Here is a 19231-nt window from a genome sequence, read left to right as displayed (position 1 = left end):
GCAGGCATGGGCGTTAGCTCGTTAACCGTGGCAGGCGTGGGCGTTAGCTCGTTGACCGTGGCAGGCGTGGGCATTGGCTCATTAACCGTGGCATGCTACAAATCATATGAAATCTATTATTTTGATTAGCACATTAATCTGTACCACAAATGTTGCGGAATAGTAGGCTTGCCTTAGCAAACACTGCTAATAAATGTAACTACAAAACATAATTCAATTACACTATGATGTAGTTTTCAGAAGGTCTTCTTTGCCTATTTTTGGCTCTTCCTGGTGTAGGCGTCCTTACTGGACCAGAAATTGTTGCTGGAAGCTTAATTCAGCATGAAGCTCTCTGTGATGTAATTACATGGGTGATTTACTGTAGCCTTGGACTGCCAGAATATTACAGTCAGATACGTAAATCACATTGTAGTGATGGGGGCATGGTCGTGTGTCTGTCTGCGGGAGAGAGAGAGCGGTAAGGGGCGTCACCTGGGTTGTAAATATCCCTAATCCCTGTCTTTTGTTATAGTGATGGTGGAGAGAGACTTAAAAGCTACCAGCGCATCAGTTCGGGAGAGAGAGAGCGACCTGAGAGTACAAACTCAACGCTAACTGAGTGTATTGACAAAGTTTTTGTTATCTTATTGAGTGTTGTGAATTGAGTGCATTAAAGAAATCCAAGAACCTGAAGGCAGAAAATAGAAGACTTGCCTGCACTGCTTTGTTGTCTCCTGACTCCTCCATTGCCTAAAAGAACTGATCCTACTACACACATTTAGCAAAGAAATAGCTTATATTTACAAAAAAATGTTTTGCCTGTTTACTGAATAAAGCTGCATTTTCAAAACAGATATTAAAAATAGACTGAAGAATGATCACTTGTCAAAAACTAATTAGGAAGAGCAAATTAAAAGGTCTGGTATCCTGCAGTGAATACGACTAAATATATTTGCATATCTTTTGCATTAATTATCAGGATTACCCAGAATCTCCCAGTAATCTCTGTGCCTAGAGAACATGCCACAAAAATATCTGGCCACCCAAGTGTTGTGTAGTGTCAAAAAGTATTATAACAGGTTCACTTTCGATGAGGATAAATGTTATTTGAGCCGACCACAATCTGTTTTTTGAGTTATTGACTGTGCTCTTTCACTTTCACATTCTTCTTCTTTTGTTTTTGGCGATTTGCATTCTTCGTGCATATCACCACCTACTGGGCAGGAGGATAATTTATAGAAAAAAAAGGCTTTAAATATTGATCTGTTTCTCGCCCACGTCTATCACATCGCTTCTGAAGACATGGACTTAACCGCTGGAGTCGTATAAGGATTAATTTTATGCCTTTCTGTGCTTTTTGATGCTTTAAAGTTTTGGACCCCATTCTCTTGCATTCAGCTACACAGCTGAAATATTCTTCTAAAAATCTTCATTTGTGTTCTGTAGAAGAATGAAAGTCATACACATTTGGGATGGCATGAGGGTGAGTAAATGATGAGAGAATTTTCATTTTTGGGTGAACTATTCCTTTTAGCATAATTGGTGTAAGAGTGTGTATGTAAATGCAGTTGCGTTTCCAAACAATAGCTCGCCTCAAAACACCGCACACTGGTGACAATTGCTGGTCAAATGTGGGAAGACCGGATTTAATAACTGCTTTGAAAAGTGTAAATAATCATTAATTGGTGAGTTAGTCCTGCATCAAAATCCTGAGATTTCAGATGATTCTGTTTAAGTAGAATATACAGCCATTTATATTTAAGGAGGCCTTTATATTCAGGTTTTCACACCAATATAGCTAAAGGTTACAATCCATTTCCATTTAATTTTCATGTACTAACAAAACAAAAGGTCTGCGTCCAAACTAGCGCTCAAGCAGGCCGTTAGATTTGGTTGCCAATCTGGTGGACTCACCAAAACTTTTAACTTTTTCAAAACATCTAACAAAGCTTCATTTGCTGCAATCACATGCATCAGCCAATTTGGTACAAGTCGAAAAATGACATTAAATGAATATATACCATCAACTGCCAGTGATGCACACCTTGAAAAAATGCCTTGAAAAGCAGATTAAAATAACATTCTCTTTTGGATTTGTCCTTCTGCATTACATGCATTACACTTTGGTGCATGTTGTAAAAAATGTTCTTTGGTTTTATATATAACGACAAATACAAAAGAATACAAACATGACAAAAACAGACAGTATATTGTAAAAATGTACATCCAGGCACAAACGTTTGTTCTGAATAATTTCAGTAGGACTGAAATCTACATGTCTGTAATCAGCAATAATGATACAATCAATGTACAAAATAAAGTATATACAGTATATAGTGCTAGTTTGCAGGTTAACCCTGAACACTGTTATGGCATTCTTGTTTTCTTTGCATTTTCTAGACTGATGTTTTGTGCTTCAAATAAGACATTGGAATTAATGGGAGACATGTTTCTCTCTCTTCCTGTGTCCCAGTATCCTGTTACATTGCCGTTTATTTCTTTATGACCAGTGATCTGTTCGAAGCAGTTTACTACAGTAAAATAACACAAAGTAATAATGCATTTCATTGTAAAGCCTCAGAACCCTCTTACCTTGTGCTAAGGAGGGGATCTGCAGCAAGAGTTCGGCTTTGTATGCTTTTGTAGAAGAAGCCACATCGTTTCCCTTCGTTGGGCCTTATAATTAAAAAATACAGGTTTAGCATTATGTTTTCAGCCTAATTTTCAGTCTAGCGTCACATTATGAAATAAAAACGTTGATGATGGCTCGACAGAGCCTTGCCCAAGAGTTTAAAAGTGCGTTTAAGTTTGAGGGATGTAAGGACCTATGCATTATGAATACTGTAAACAGTGTCAGGTCAGGATCTCACCTGTAATAAAGCTAATGATGAGTCCGATAAGTACCACAGTGCAGGAGTTGAGCACACAGTACCACATGTATGACAGAGAATAAAGCTTATGCAGTCCTAAAGCTCTGCTGAAAAACAGCCCAAAACAATTCATGGAGGCACTGATTTGCTACTCACCTGGTTTTCTGATTGGCAGCATTGCAGCTGTTATGGTGATGATGTCAGAGACAGCTGGTGTTGTGTTGGTGGAGTTGAGTGGAGGAACTTGGCTGAGGGGTTTGACATCCGAGCCAAAAAGCCACCAATGCCTACGAGTCCTGTTACAGCTCCCAGAGTGTTATAAGTGAGAATATTCTTCTTTAAGTGATCTGATCACAAGTGGACAGCTCTAACTACAGTTGTAAAACGGGGTTGAAAATGTTTTGTGATCCAATCAAACCACATCTGGAGGCAGTCAAAAACACATATGTGGCACAAGAACTCCCTTCTAAATCCGGTAACAAATGGTTACAGGAGAGGCATGTTAAAGGGATAGTTCACCCAAAAATGAAAATTCTCTCATCATTTACTCACCCTCGTGCCATCTCAGATGTGTATGACTTTCTTTCTTCTGCTGAACACATATGAAGATTTTTAGAAGAATATCTCAGCTCTGTAGGTCCATACAACGCAAGTGAATGGTGGCCAGAAATTTGAAGCTCCAAAAGCACAAAGGCAGCATGAAATTAATCCATATGACTCCAGTGGTTAAATTAATACCTTCAGAAGCAATATCATTTCACTATCAGTTCCACATTTTTCTATTTTTTTTTTTTTTTTTTTGGTGATTCGCATTATTCATGAATATCGCCATCTACTGGGCAAGGAGAAAAATTTAAATAAAAAGGGACTTAAATATTGATCTGTTACTCACCCACGTCTATCATATCACTTCTGAAGACATGGATTTAACCACTTGCTGCCTTTACATGCTTTTTAAGTTCTGGCCACCATTCGCTTGCATTATATGGACCTACAGAGCTGAGATATTCTTCTAAAAATCTTCATTTGTGTTCAGCAGAAGAAATAAAGTTATTGACATCTGAAATGGCATGAGGGTGAGTAAATGAGAGAATTTTCACTTTTGGGTGAACTATTCCTCTAATACCAGGTGAAAACGTTAAACTGTCTCATCTGACCGTTTGTGATCGGATCACCCAATATGCATGTTAATAACAGGTGTAAACAGGGTGATATACATGCACTGGATAAATGGATGGTACTTACAATGCTATTGGCACATGGAAGAAAGATTCCCAAACAGAATAAACCCAGCAGTTATCAATGTCTTAAAGGGGTCATATCATGAATCGAATTAAATATCTTTTAAGATAAGAGTATACTGTATACTGTAACTTTCAGAACTTGAAACTTCCACCCCAGTGAGAAAAAGAGCATTTATTGAAAGTAAGCTGATCGGCTAGATGTTAATACTTGAAAACACCAGAAGAACTAATCGCATGACTAAAATGTGGGAAATCTGTCAAACCTTTTGATGTTTCCGGCTGTGTGTAGAACCTGCAACTCAGCAGATCCATTAGACGTTTATTTTTAACAAGATCCTTAATTATATCCGTCTGTTCTTAACAGTAGGTTGAGCAGCACGTTGCAGTGTGGATTGTTTTGTGAACCTGCCACAGTGTAATGCGGCTTTGCAATGATGCCAATATTGAAGGACGGAGCAGTTAAAAACTATACTGGAGTCGACAGAAAGAACTGTTTCTCATTTCATATGCAAAGAAAGTGTTTACATACAGTAAATGTCCTGAAGGCAGAACAGCAACAAAACAAAAAAGAAAAAAAAAAAAAAGAAAGAAAGAAAAGTCCCGTTTAATTCGAATTCTGTTGCTGCAAAAACAAAAAAAACAATCAACTTACATTAGTATAAGTGGACCCCAGAGAAAAAAAATATATAATGAAAAAATTATGATATAACCCCTATAACAATAGGTGGTTGTTACCTTAGAGATGCACTAAATAAACATGCCACAAACAAGCCAGGCAGAACAGGAAAGTCTTGCAACATGTCCATAACAAAGTACAAGACCATCTGTACCAAAAAGGTACTTACGGGTGTGCTATATTGTGAATTGTGCTATTTACACCTTTGCTATGAAAGCATTGTAAAAGTGGTCAGTAATGGAGCAGTGCCAGTTCATTACTACTAACCTGATGTTTGGATGTGATGTACTGCTGATCTGAAGGGCTGCTGTCCCCATAGCAAGCATACATCACCAGGCCCATAACACAACTGAGCATTAAAGCAACCTGAAGACAGGGAAACACCATATATCAGGACCTGAAAGAAAGCTGATTATGTTTTGTGACAACAACAGCTGGTGTAGTATTGCTCAAAAGCTCACCTGAGACACTTTGGGGTCTATGTGTTATTAATGTGAACTCACATGACGGCTTCTCTCTCCGTATGAGAACTGGGGTAACTCTGACACTGTGCCTGGTTCACCCCATATAGAAACAACATGAGAAACACTCCTCCAACCCCTAACATCCTGAAGGTGTGTCTCACCGTTGGGTCTGGATTGAGGCTGAACAAACAGAGTTTCAAACTCGATAAATGTCTTGGAGCCTCAGCACAAAGGTAACATTAAAGTAGAAAACCTACAATGTATTTAAAACCACCAATGGGTTGATTATGGTAACTGTAAATATTATTGCAGTTAAAATGACAAAATACATTCGCAACCCGTTTAACTTCCGCAATCTGGCGTTTTACCAAGTCAAACAAATTTGGGAATTGATAGGATTGTGAAAACTGGTTGTTAAATACCAAAATGGAGTTTTAAAATATTTTTAAAATAAGAGGGCTTGCTAAAAAAAAGAAAGTTTCCTTTGACTGATATTTTTGGATGATTTGGATAAAATATTATAAATTATTTGGAATATCATGCACTGAAGACTTTGATAGCCTACTGCTGTTAAAAACTTTTAAAGCTAGAGGGCCTGGGTAGCTCAGCATGTAAAGATGCTGACTACCACACCTGGAGTCACAAGTTCAAATCCAGGGTGTGCTGAGTGACTCCAGTCAGGCTTCCTAAGCAACCAACTGGCCTGGTTGCTAGGGAGGGTAGAGTCACATGGGGTAACCTCCTCGTGGTCGCTATAATGTGGTTCTTGCACTTGGTGGGGCACGTGGTGAGTTGTACATGGATGCCGCGGTGAATAGAGTGAAGCCTCCACACGTGCTAGGTCTCCACAGTAACGCGCTCAACAAGCCATGTGATAAGATGCACAGATTGACGGTCTCAGACACAGAGGCAACTGAGATTCATCCTCCAACACCCGGATTGAGGCGAGTCACTACACCACCACAAGGACTTAGAGCACATTGGGAATTGGGCATTCCAAATTGGGGAGAATTATTATTTTTAATTTTTTTTAAACTGTTAAAAAAAGCACTGAATTTTCTTAATTTGTACACACCTTCAGGATGTTAGGGGTTGGAGGAGTGTTTCTCATGTTCTATTATTATTTTTTATTGTTATTTTATTACTGACTGTTTACTAGTCTTGAAAAATTACTTAAGAACTTGAAACCATTCTTCCATAATTAACATACTAGTTAGTGTTCTTATTTGTTGTGGTTTTGAAGCTGGAATTGAGAATTGTCAATCGTCGTTCACTACCGACTACTGAAATTTTGGTATTGTGATAATGTATAGCCTTTATTGTACATGGTAGATCTTGCTGCAATAACATGATGAAAAAGTAGATCTCATTCCATAGAAGTGTGAGCACCCCTGCTGTAAATGATGGTGATGAAGGCTTTTCTTTATTTGACTACCATATGTAGCATAAAATAATTATCATATGACAATAGCCTCCTTCCCTACCCATTGCAGTTTACATTTCACATTCAAGGAAATCCACTGTTAAAAAGGCAATTATTTTTAAAAGTTCAATAAATGCATGATGTTTCCAAAGTCAACGAGTGTTAAATAATCGTGATCTCAATACTGACCAAAATGATCGTGATTATGATTTTTGCCAAAATTGAGCAGCTCTAATATCAGTCTACCTCTAGTACTCGTAGTACACTTCTTTTGTTGCATCTTCAATGTTAACACACTATGTGCAGTACTTACATAACAAAATGGCATGGAGTAGTGCAGAAGTGTGCGGTTTGGGATGCACTATATGTCTGTAGAATAACAGTGTGTTGGCTTTGTCAAGCCAACATAATAATAACACAAATATTACAAAATCAAGAGGTTAAGTCAACATGAAATAACAAAAATATGATATTCAGTCAGGGATTTTTTTTAATTTTATTATATTTTTTTATTTAATTTAATCCATTGGGAATTGATTAGATGTTGAAAAGTGGGCGTTCATACCAGAAGCTGATCTGAATGAAAGTTTGCTGTTAATTATAGAGGACTACTCTTCGTGTGAAACTATTTGGATTTTGGCTGACATTAGGTGAAGTCAGATGAAAAGAGGCGGAGCAAATAATTACATTTTTATGAACACCAGTACTGTTCCCCACAAATGAAACCCAGTAACTAGAGACAGGCATGTAATGCAGAATAAGAATACGTTCCAATCGTATTTACGTTTATCGTATCGTAATGTATTTATGAAGTGTCTTTGAAAGTTTCTGTAGCAATACCTGCATTTAGTGCAAGAGCAGATGTGTAGATGCCAACTCCCATATAAATAACCTGCAAAAAGAGCCACAAAGTACCTCTTCCAATAGCACCATAATGTAAGAGTTAATGTAACAAATATGAAAACCTTGTTACATTGTTTACATGTGGAAAATAACTTACCATTTGAAAAATAAATGTTACATTGCCACATATGCGGACAGCTTTACTCAAACGCAGTTCCAAATACTGGGAAAGAAAAATATGACACATATGCTGTGCTTTGTTATTGCAAATAATCACTTGTTTGAGTCATTTTAACTGGCACTAGGAAGGGTGTTTACCTGGTAAACACTAGTGAGGTGCAGTCTGTAGAACAGAGGAATGAAAATGTGTGCTGGAATCAGGAGACCCAGAATATAACAGCAGCCAATGAACCAGTACTGTGTGCTGTTGGGGTACACCTCAGTTGGTATGCCGATGATGGCCACGGCCGACTGGAAGGTGGCCATGAGAGACAGACAGGCACTTCATACTCCTGTCGGCGAACAGGAACTCTCGCATTGGTGCTCTGACGTCCTCTGGTGAACGCGTAGTACAAACCAATGGACGTAGACTCCACCAACAGCAAAGCAAATATCACATAATCAAATGTAGTGAAGTACTTGTGGCCTGAGGGATCCATACTGAGAGTTCAGACTGATATTAGAGTCTACAGTTTGTGAGGGCAATAGTAATGGCCATCCACATGGACTCCTATGACATGACAACCTAAAACATTTCATATATAGTTAGAATTAACATTATGTGAACTTTTACTTAAAGTCAATACTTTAGGTCATAATTTCATGTTATTGCATGGCTTTCTGAACAACTTTACTCTGACTGATCAATCGCAGGCAAATATATTTGTATACTGACTGCTAAATGGTGTAAATTACATTTCCTCCATAGCTTTCTTAGTTTCATGTCTCTTGTACACCTCTATGGTCTCTTTTGTCTCAAAAAATACAACACAAAATCAATATTTCCATTTATCTACTTATTTGGCAAGTAATCATGTAATTAATGGAATAGTGTACAGTAAGACTCATTATCTCAAAACAAAACCATTCTGGGTGACAGGGGTCTAATCTTTTGCCATAATATCCAACTGAGACTGTACATTATTCTTACATAGTATATTCAGTATGTGTTATGTTATTATGTTCACATTATGAAACTTCCACTAACAAAAAAACACAATGGTGCTCCTATGTTATTTTGGACATGTATGTACCATGGCAATATCATGATTTTCGGACTTGGTTCTATCATGGTTTTTTGGACAGGTACTGGTAGTACCATGGAAAAACCATGGTATGTGAATCTAGTAGTCATTCAGTATCATGGTACATTTTATAATACCATGGTATTACCATCTGATCCCATCAAAATTTCTTTTACAAAGAATTTCAGATTTTTTTTAATGTTACCATGATGTTTTTTACTGTCTCCGTCCAGTTATCCAACATGACATTTTTATATTTAAAGGAATAGTTCACCCAAAAATGAAAATTTGCTGATAATTTACTCACCCTCAGGCCATCCAACATGTACAGTATAAGGCCTTCTTTCTTCATCAGAACAGGATTTAAGATTTTTAGGAAAGTATCCCAGGTGTTTCGCTTCATCCAATGCAAGTGAATGGACACCAATTTTTGATGGTCCAAAAAGCATATTTAATCAGCATCAAAGTAATCCACACGACTCCAGCCGATCATGTAATGTCTTCCGAAGTGAATCGATACGTTTGTGTGAAATCTAATCGCTAATTAAAACTTTATTAACTTTAAAAAATCGCTTCCTGTAAACACTCAATGCCTCACGTTGCTGTAGTGTGACGTCATCACGTTGGCGTGTTCACGCGAGAATTCAGAAGTTCCGTTTTTGGGTGAACTATTCCTTTAAGCCCCAGAAAAATATCAAAATTACTTTGAACTCAGTAACTGAATACATGTTCATCATAGGAAAGGTGTATTTAAGTAATTGCAATTTGTTCTGAATAACTAACTAGGTCCAGAGCGTCAAGACTCTACCACAACAGCTCATCACTAGCCACAATTTTTTTGTAGGGGTCTAAAGGGTTAATTTAGGGGTGGGGCTGATCTGCCAGACACTAAAGCAAGTCTTAACAGTTCCTGGCAGTTGTGACTGGTTTGAAAACTGAGTTGCTACAATCGTTTTTCAGTTTCAACTTTACCCCAAATCTATGCCTCGAGACCACATTTCATGTAAATGCATTACTAGATTTACATTTGGGTAAATATTTTCACTGATCTAGCAAGTTATCCTACAGCCTAGCTTGTGCGATTTCACTTCTTTATTATAAATTGACAGAACATACATGTTGTTACAAATTATCCCTGTTAATGATCAACAAAAAAACAACAAAAACACAACAGATGCACAGATGTTTGGTAGACATATGGGTTTTCTTACTTAAAAGAGTCGCTCAGATATTCCCAGATGGAGCTTCAGACATCATGTGTGTCATTGGAGGCAGAAAACTGTGAGGGGGGGGGCGACACATGAATATCAGGGGCCATGGTGGCAGGCTTCTGTCAAGGAGGCCATTGCTCCCCCGGGCCCCCCTCTAGAACCGCCCCTGTTACTCAGTAGCGCAGATTATCGGGCTGCGCAAACAGCGCGCAGTGTTGATGCGCAAGAGCGGATTGTTTTGGTTTTGAGCTTCCGTGTATGATTAAACAGCGCGCCACTTTTTGAAGCGTTTTAATTTAGGAAGAAACAAAGTAACTCGCATTTTTGAAAATACGCGTGTGAAAGTCAAAGAGCGATGGAGAGCCAAAGAGAACCCAGGGAACAAGGTAAGTTTATGGGAGTGAGTCTGTTACTATATCGATGGGTAATATATTTTGGGAAATAGATTGAGTGTCACTTTTGTTTTAATCCACAAAGCGAGTCAAAAGGTTGGACTCACTTGACTGAATTTATGTTTCTCATAATATTAAAAAAGTATCTAAAGGCGTATTCAAAATGTGTAAAAAGTCCGTCTGTTAATTTTTTTTATTTTTTATTAATTTTTATTTTTTTACAAAACTGAAATATAGTTATTTTTAATGGAGGAGTGTGCAAAAATGTAATCTAGACAGATTATTTGTGTATAATTTTATTATACATAATTTCTTGTCGATCGCTACAGGTCTTTGATGCCGATATCTAGAGAGTAGTATGGCCAATATAAATGGTGATATACATAATACAATTTAACAACAGCAAAATTTAGATGTGCACAAATTTGGGAAGTGAAAAATAATAATAATAATTATTATTTTATACAATATCTAACGGCCTGACTCTAATCATTTTCATACTCCCATGCACATTATTTAATAGTTTTAATGAGTTTACCATTATTCTATAATTTGGAAATTGTCAGTAATTAAGAGTGAATTACAGTAGGTGTATCCAAACCTATGACTGGTATTTTTTTCACACCCTGCATTTCTATTATACCCTGTTACTTTTGTTTATTTACCTCCTGTAAGGTGTCCTGAGTCATTTGATGGCTTTAGAAAGAAGTGGCATGATGCAACATGACCATCTTCAGTCAGAGAAGTTACAGATGCTTAAAGTCACAGCTATGACCCTCAGAGCCAAAAGAGATAAACTCAAACAACAGACACACACCATCAAGGTGAGAAGAGCCACAGCTTCAGCCACACAGTCTTTGTTACATTTAGCCTCTAAATATTGCATGTTTTTCGTAGTGTTTTCTATAGTCATGGATAACTTGAGAATATCAGGGAATCTGGAAATGATGATTTCCAGGCTCGGGAAAGTCATGGAAATTAATAACCCCTTAAGACGTAGTGAACATTTCTGTTTGTAATATAGGTTTTTTGAGTTACACTTTTGAGAGTAACAGTTCTGTCCTCAAGTCTCACAATGTGACATCCCTAGTAACCACATAGCAATGCTTTAAAAGCACTCAGAACACCTTAGCAACTGTGTAGAAACACCCTGACATCATGGCGGCGAGTTTTGCATGCACAAGCGTTGTTAACATTTATTTTAATTCTAGAGGGGCAGGCCTGTTGGGAATTCTTTATTCCTTATAATCTTTATAATTGTGATTTTCACTGTATTTCAGATCCTAAAAGATAAAATCAACAAAGATCTCCCTTTAGAAGATGATGTTGATGCTGCCGGCTTTGTAGAACTACAACAGTCCTTGTTAACTGCTTGGCGAATGCAGTTAAAAGACCTTCAGCGTGCCCATCACTTAACTGGTATTTTTATATAGCAGATTTCATTGTTGTTATTGAACTCATGGTAACTTGAACTTATCAGGATAGTCTCAGCATAACATGTTAGGCCTGATCAGTTGTGCTATCTTTCATAGGTGGCTATGATTTGGTGGAGAGTAAAGAAGGGAAAAGTGTGTGCGTATCTTTTCACACGGCCTTTGAGGGTGTGTACTTGGACACGTATAACATGGAGCTGGACCTGATGCGCACCGTGCAGATCTCTCGTCATAACATCCCCCGGTCCTTCCCACTCGAGAGTTTTGCCAAACAGAACTTGCAGAAGGACCTCAAAGGTTTCCTGCAAACCGTCAGCCAAAACCTCAATGCTTTAGCTGGTCGCAGACAGCAGATCACGCTCATCAAGGTTCAACCTGTGTTTCCTCCATTTCTACCTGTTTTTAATGCTTCAAATGTTTGCATGCTCCATTAAGACCTCTCACAATGGTCTCACAATGCTTTTGATTTTTCAGTTGTGTAGCGTGTTTATTCCAGAGGTGTCTTCTCTTTGCAACAGGAGCTCATTGGTTCAGTGGAGGTGATGGAGAGCAATCAGTTGTGTAATATTCTAGTGCTAATGTGTAAAGCTCAAGGCGAGACACCTGTGGCTGTTCTGTGCACACTGGAGTATGAAGATCTCACACTCTGTCTGCCTACACATGTCCGCATTGAGAGTGAAGGTACGGCTTATCACAGGAACTGGAGTAATTTCACAGTGGCCCCAGAAAGTATTTGGACACATTTAAAAATGAACGCTGTCGATTTAACACGTTTAGTCAGTGCGAGTATTATATATTTAAAATAATGCTTATAGTGAAAATGCTACATTTTTTTTTATATCAGTAATTAGGTTTGCACTAGTAAAAACATTAATTCTTGATATCAAAAATTATAGTACTCATGGAAATGAATATAAAATCTAATTATTGATATCTCTAACTATGTTAACTAGCAGAACTGCAAAATGATCTGTCATTCACTCCCTCTAATTAATTTCTTACTAGTTGAAATTCCAAATACACACACAGTATCACTAATTCTTACTAGGAAAAATGCTAAATATATATATATATTAAATGAATGATTACATTGTTACTAGTACAAACATCCATTCTTGATATCAACGATTGAATTACATCTGAACATGCTAATGTTTGATATCTATAAATTTATTTGAACGTGTTCGATTTTGTATTTCAGGCACTTTTATACTAGTTACAATAACATGGAAGAAATTGGAAAATAATGTAGTGTAATTCCACTAGTGAAAACAAATTACAGACATCAAAATTTAGCATTTTACTAGCTGTAATCCAATCGTCTAATCAATGCTTTACTCGTCTGCCATGACAATCTAATGTCTTTGAATTGAATTATGAGTTATTATATATGTATATTTAATTATTTTGATAACTATATGTTGAATTATCTTTATTTGGGGGCCTATAAATATTGATATGCAATTAATTCGATTAATTAGTAAGCATATCATGTAATTAATTTGATAAAAAATTTTAATAGATTGGGGGGGCCTGGGTAGCTCATCAAGTAAACGCTGACTACCACAACTGGAGTCACAAGTTCGAATCCGGGGCGTGCTGAGTGACTCCAGTCAGGCTTCCTAAGCAATTGGCCCAGTTGCTAGGGTGGGTTGAGTCATGTCAGATTAACCTCCTTGTGATCGCTATAATGTGGTTCTCGCTCTCGGTGGGGCACGTGGCGAGTTGTGCGTGGATGCCGTGGAGAATAGCGTGAGCCTCCACATGTGCTACGTCTCTGCGGTAACACGCAAAACAAGCCATGTGATAAGATGCACAGATTGACGGTCTCAGATGCAGAGGCAACTGAGAATCGTCCTCCGCCACCCGGATTGAGGCGAGTCACTACGCCACCACGAGGACTTAGAGCGCGAATTGGCCGTTCCAAATTGGGGAGAAAAGGGGACATATTGAGTGACAGCCCTATTAAAATATATATGAATGTCATAGAATTAGATCGCAAAATATCAAAGTGCCATTATTATAAAGAAATATAGCACAAGCACACTTTTCAAGCCAAAAATTCACACAAAAAAGTTTCAATGCTTGAGTTGCTTTGACATTGTTGGTGTGAGAGAGTTATGACTGGAAATTTGAACAGCAAATTGAAATAACTTTAATTTGTGTTTCTTTACTTTTATGATTATAGATAAAACACTTTCAGAATCTCCACAATGGAAGAAAAACCAGTCGCTGCTTCTGGAGTCTCCTGCGCACACCGCTCTACTGACAATGAGAAGGATGGGCAGCATTGTTTAAAGAACGTGACTAAATTAATACCATAATAGAAATAATATCCTTGGCTCATAGTTGAGAGAGGTCAAAATGGTGACACAATGTTTTCAAATATGTTCTATAGTCTCAAGAAAACTTTGTATTTTCTGTCGTAGTTTTTCTCTCTGAAGTTGCTTGAGTCTTTCTTTATACCAGCGGTAATACGCTTCCTGATACATGAGCTCTTTTTGAGAGATGCTGTCAATCAACGCCAGATCTTTCAGTTGCAGAATGGAAAGCTGATCACTTTTGGAAGCTTTACATTTTTCTATAGATAGAAATGAGTCATCTTGCTTGCCAAACAATGTTGCCGATTTAGCAAATCTCTGGTCTGTATCATCTTCAAAAGTTTTCGCTGAAGATAGGGCTCTGAAAGTTGGAGCAGATGTTGAAAACCGCATCTCGTGAGCATTGTTCGCCATCCTGACCTCTGATATGGCCCTCATTGTGTTGTTTATTGTTGCATGCGGTTCACAAACTCTTAAATGCAGAAGTCTTTTGTGTTCCTTTAACACTAACTCTCGCTCATGCTCCAGCAGTCTGAGGTTGAGTCTGTATTTGGCGCTGATGTTGCGTAATTTCCACTGAAGATGGACGTCCTCTCTGTGGTTCATTAGTCTTACGTCCGTATGAAGGAATGACTTGGGTCTCTTAATGTTTGACTGTGTTGTCATGTTGAGATGTTACCTTTAAACAAATAAATGAAATGGAACACAGATACAGATTTATTTCAAGGCTTGTTTATTTTCGAAAATAGACCTGTACAATGGGGTCCAAAAGTCTGAAACCACAATTAAAATCTTGGAAATTAACAAAGCTTTAGGATTTTGGAAAATGTTAAACAAAGAAAAGTTAAATGAATACAAACACATAGCAAATACTAAGAGATCATGAAATTCATGTACATTTTTCAATTCAGCATTTCACTTAATTTATGCAAATACATACACTGAAAATGGTTGAGTACGCTCAACGACCATAACGTATAGAAATAGCTTCTACTCAGAAATGTACATATTTAAAACTTAATTTGTATTAATATGTACAACACAAAATATACATTTTAAGGTGAACTTAAGAGTAATACATAAATTTAATGAATAATTGTGAGTTCTTTGAACTTCTTTGGCTTAAAGATCCCTAAAATTAAGGTTTTAAGTACGACTAACTCAGGATCAAGTAGAGAACTGAGGTTGTGTGGAAATCCATTAGCTCTTGTACTTAATTTAAGCATGTTTGTTTGGTCTACAAGAACTTATGTGGGCATTTAATTAGTTGTTATTAAGAATTCATAGAGATTTCTGATCTTTTTAGTATTACTGATGTTTCGTGTTAAGTCACCATTAGGGTGATTACTGTTCCCTTTGGTGAAGTGGGATCCTGTTCAATCCATGTAATTTTTACTTGTGCATGTGAATGTGCGTTGCTAAAGTGCCGCTTTAAACGTGCACTTTTTGGGGAATCAAGTTTAATGACTGACCTTAGTCATTATTTTCTTTAAAGTCCATTAAATTAAGAAGCAATGATGTAAATATTACTTTGAAACAACTTGCTATTGGTTGTTCAATCTTATCTTATTTACTCGATACCTTTTCAAGTAAATAGAGTTGAATGAACTGATACATTTTGTGTAAATCTAACAAAAGTTTTCTAGTTGTGCTGACAAAATGACTATAAGTTGAATTTACTTAAAAAGTGTGATGCAAAAATGCTACATATATATTTTAAGTAAATCCAACTCATTTTTATTTATTTTTATTTTATTTTTTTCAGTGTAGTTTGTTATGAAAAAATTTACTTAATTAGGAAAGAAGGCAGAAGAGATGCATTTTTACTAGTGGTCTCAGTGTTCTGGACCCCAGTGTATGTTTCAAGGCTAATTTATTTAACAAATACACATAGATCCACATAAATATGGATACTGTGTATATACATAATACATGTAAATTTACTGTACCTCAAACTACTGCAATGGTTTCTTGTCTTGCAGAGCCTGTAGTCGAATAATCCGCTGCTATGACACTTGAACATATAAACAATGTATTTAGTTCTGTCCGGTTTCAGGGCATTACATTTCAGAGCCACCCAGTCACATGACCACTATTGTGTTGGTTATAACAGGGTAGAGCTGTAACTTTCAGCTCTTTAGTTCATCAAATCTTTTATAATTTTTTTTAAACCTATAGTACAGTGAAATGCATAGCACTGCATAAAAATGGTTGTTTGTGGTCTGAAAGACCCAAAACCCAATTTAGTTTTTAAAGGAACACTCAGTAATTTTTTCCCTCATTTTATTTATTTCAAATAAATAAATTGTAATTTTGAAACATAAAAAAAAAATAATAATAATTCTCACATGAGAAGACTCCAGTCATATCATGAACCTTATAAAAGCTGTTTTATTCTACATGGAGTGGGTCCCCTCATGGGGGCTGCCATGTTAGGATCACATGACCAGCCGAATACTACTCACTTAATCTCAGTAACCGCCCTGTTATTGGACACTCAGGGATTAAATTAGTCCTGGCTGACTACGAATAGTGAATTTCTAGGATGGCATCGGTAATAAAAACTATTGCGTTTGAATGATGCTGCATCCACGCCACTAGGTGTCACTGTTAGTCCAAGACTACGTATGTGCACCTTTAATAACGCAAAAACAATTAACATTGATACTTCACTACTGTTTTAGGAAGCCAACAGGAAATATTTTCTAAATACATTGTGTCTCAAGAGACCCCGAAATAAAACTCAAATGTTACTTGAATGTAGGGTTGCGCAGTTTACCGGTACTAACGAAGTATCGCGATAACAAAAAAATTAAAAAATGAAAACTGTATGATATCATCTTGTTGCTAATTTTGGTACCATATTACAGTATGCTATCCTTAGCAAAATGATAAATTACAGTTTTGTGATGAAATCAATGACAATTTGAAAATAAAATAAAAAACTCTGGATATGGCCAAGTGTGATCATTAGACAGCAGAAGGATGTACTTTAATTAAACAATATACAGTCTCATGCGCTGCCCCCTACAGAGTAAACGAGAGGTGCCGCTCTGTTCTGTCCTTTGCTTCACACACATTAACTGTGCTTAATTTTCATGCAGTGTGTTTAGAGTATAAACAGCTGTTAACACATAAATGAACTCCGGTGCAGCTCAGAGATTTATGCTCGAGAGTCGTGACAGGGTTATCGCAACATTAATGGGAAGCTTGATATAACTAACCCGTCAAAAACAGGAAAAACTCAAAGGTCTATCAAAATAAAAATCCCGCTAAAATGAATGCTCTATGCGTGAAATTATCGACAGAAAAATATAACTACTGTATAAAAATTGTATATTCAAAAAGTAGCAATAATACTCATAATAACAATTGTATAATATTAAATGGTTGTATCATTATTTTTATCATCATCTGTAAGAAATATCACTTCATTAATGTTTTCTTTAATACTGTGAAGCTCTGTTGTGCAGCATTTTTTTGGACCAAAAATAAAATAATTTTTTTTTGTAAAAAAATACAATAAAAATATGTATATGTGTGTGTGTGTGTGTGTGTGTGTGTGTGTGTGTGTGTGTGTGTGTGTATATATATATATATATATATATATATATATATATATATATATATATATATATATATATATATAAATTAAGCTGTATGTATCAATTTGATTAAACATTTGATCGTAATATTCAATTAAAACATTTAACATGGAATCCAGAAAAATTTTAATGGAAAAAGCATAATTTGTCTCAGTGAGACTTTATGCAGTTCTTTTAATCAAGTCATTTTCTGTGTAATTTCATCAAAAATCTGAGGCTTTTTATTTGTTGATTATAGTATCGATACCGAGGTACCAGGGCTGGTATTGTACCGAAGCCAAAATTGTGGTTACATTTGAAATTACTATGATTATTTGTTTGTGTAGCGAAAGGGTCTCCTGGATTCTAAACAGTGAGGAAATAAAGTGAAATAAAGCTAGCCTGAGATTTTGATTGTGTGTAGCTTGTGTGTGTGTGTGTGTGTATACAGTATATATATTTATATATATATATATATCTATAGAGAGAGAGAGAAAGAGAGAGAGAGAGTTGTACATAACAAATTATTTTTTATTAATTATTTTTTATTAACTTGAAAATATAATGTGAGTATAATTTTAATAATATAATAATAAATGTATTCATATTATTTGTCATTTTGTACATCTTTTTGGATGACAGTGGTGATTTACCACAGTATTACTATAGTACCAATGCTTTTGTGGAAACTTGGTTGCCATGGTAAAAAATAAATAAATAAATAAAAAATTGAAGGGAGGAACACACAAGTTCTGTCCCTGTCCCAATACCCCCACTTGCGGTTTTGGTCTTGCCTACTTACCCACTTGTCTTACCTGTTTCCGGTGTTTGGCCACTAGTGTGCAAGTAGACTAAGACTGTGAGTGTGTGGATGACTTTTGATTGCATGTTGGGACACTCAGCTGATTTTGTATTTTCACTCAGCTGTTTTTGGTAACAGTGACTGTTATAGCCTACTTAAAATAATAAATAACTGAAAATGTTACCCATCTTTTTATTTATTAATACACTACTGGTTGTTGGAAGTGTATTGTGCTGTAGAAAATATTTAAGTAAAATTGTATAATGTTTTTATTGCGTGAAATAATTGTAAAAGTTAATTAGTTTTACTCATTTCGATTTTCAATACTTTGCACATTAAAAAAAAAATGTTTAACTGTAAAATTACGTCGTCCATAACTGCTGTAAAATATGAAATATAAGCAATTTCTTTCTACTTTGTTTCACAATACACTGCATAAAACTTAATTAAAAATAAAATATAAATGTTATTCTATAAGCCTGTTTGATCCATTAATAGCTACTCTGACATTTAAATTATATGCTTTGGCTTGTAATTTATAAAAGGCAACCAAAGACTGCTTTACACAACTAATCATTATGTGGTTTCATACAACAAATAAAAAGCATTAAATGTATATTTTAAATACATAAAAATGAGAAACTGTGGTAGTAGTTAATACAGTTTTAATTTTAAAACAACATTTATTAGACCGCATATTGTTTGCCACACTGTCTGATAAATCACCAGCAGTATTAGACAA

General features: G+C 36.2%; 1 protein-coding gene and 1 pseudogene across 1 annotated transcript; one reads left to right on the top strand and one right to left on the bottom strand.

The window, feature by feature from the left end:
• Positions 1–2378: 2378 nt before the first annotated feature.
• LOC127410776 (sodium-dependent multivitamin transporter-like) lies at positions 2379–8161 on the bottom strand (annotated as a pseudogene).
• A 2028-nt stretch (positions 8162–10189) lies between these two features.
• Positions 10190–17583, top strand: cenpo (centromere protein O). Its single transcript, XM_051645834.1, has 6 exons — positions 10190–10343; positions 11025–11173; positions 11630–11768; positions 11882–12150; positions 12301–12463; positions 13971–17583. Exons 1-6 carry the CDS (start codon positions 10313–10315, stop codon positions 14078–14080), a joined length of 861 nt encoding a protein of 286 aa, XP_051501794.1. The 5' UTR covers positions 10190–10312; the 3' UTR covers positions 14081–17583.
• The last annotated feature ends 1648 nt before the right edge of the window (positions 17584–19231 follow it).

This window comes from Myxocyprinus asiaticus, chromosome 20, assembly GCF_019703515.2.
Source record: "Myxocyprinus asiaticus isolate MX2 ecotype Aquarium Trade chromosome 20, UBuf_Myxa_2, whole genome shotgun sequence".
Classification (NCBI taxonomy): domain Eukaryota; kingdom Metazoa; phylum Chordata; class Actinopteri; order Cypriniformes; family Catostomidae; genus Myxocyprinus; species Myxocyprinus asiaticus.
This window is presented reverse-complemented; position numbering and strand designations above follow the sequence as displayed.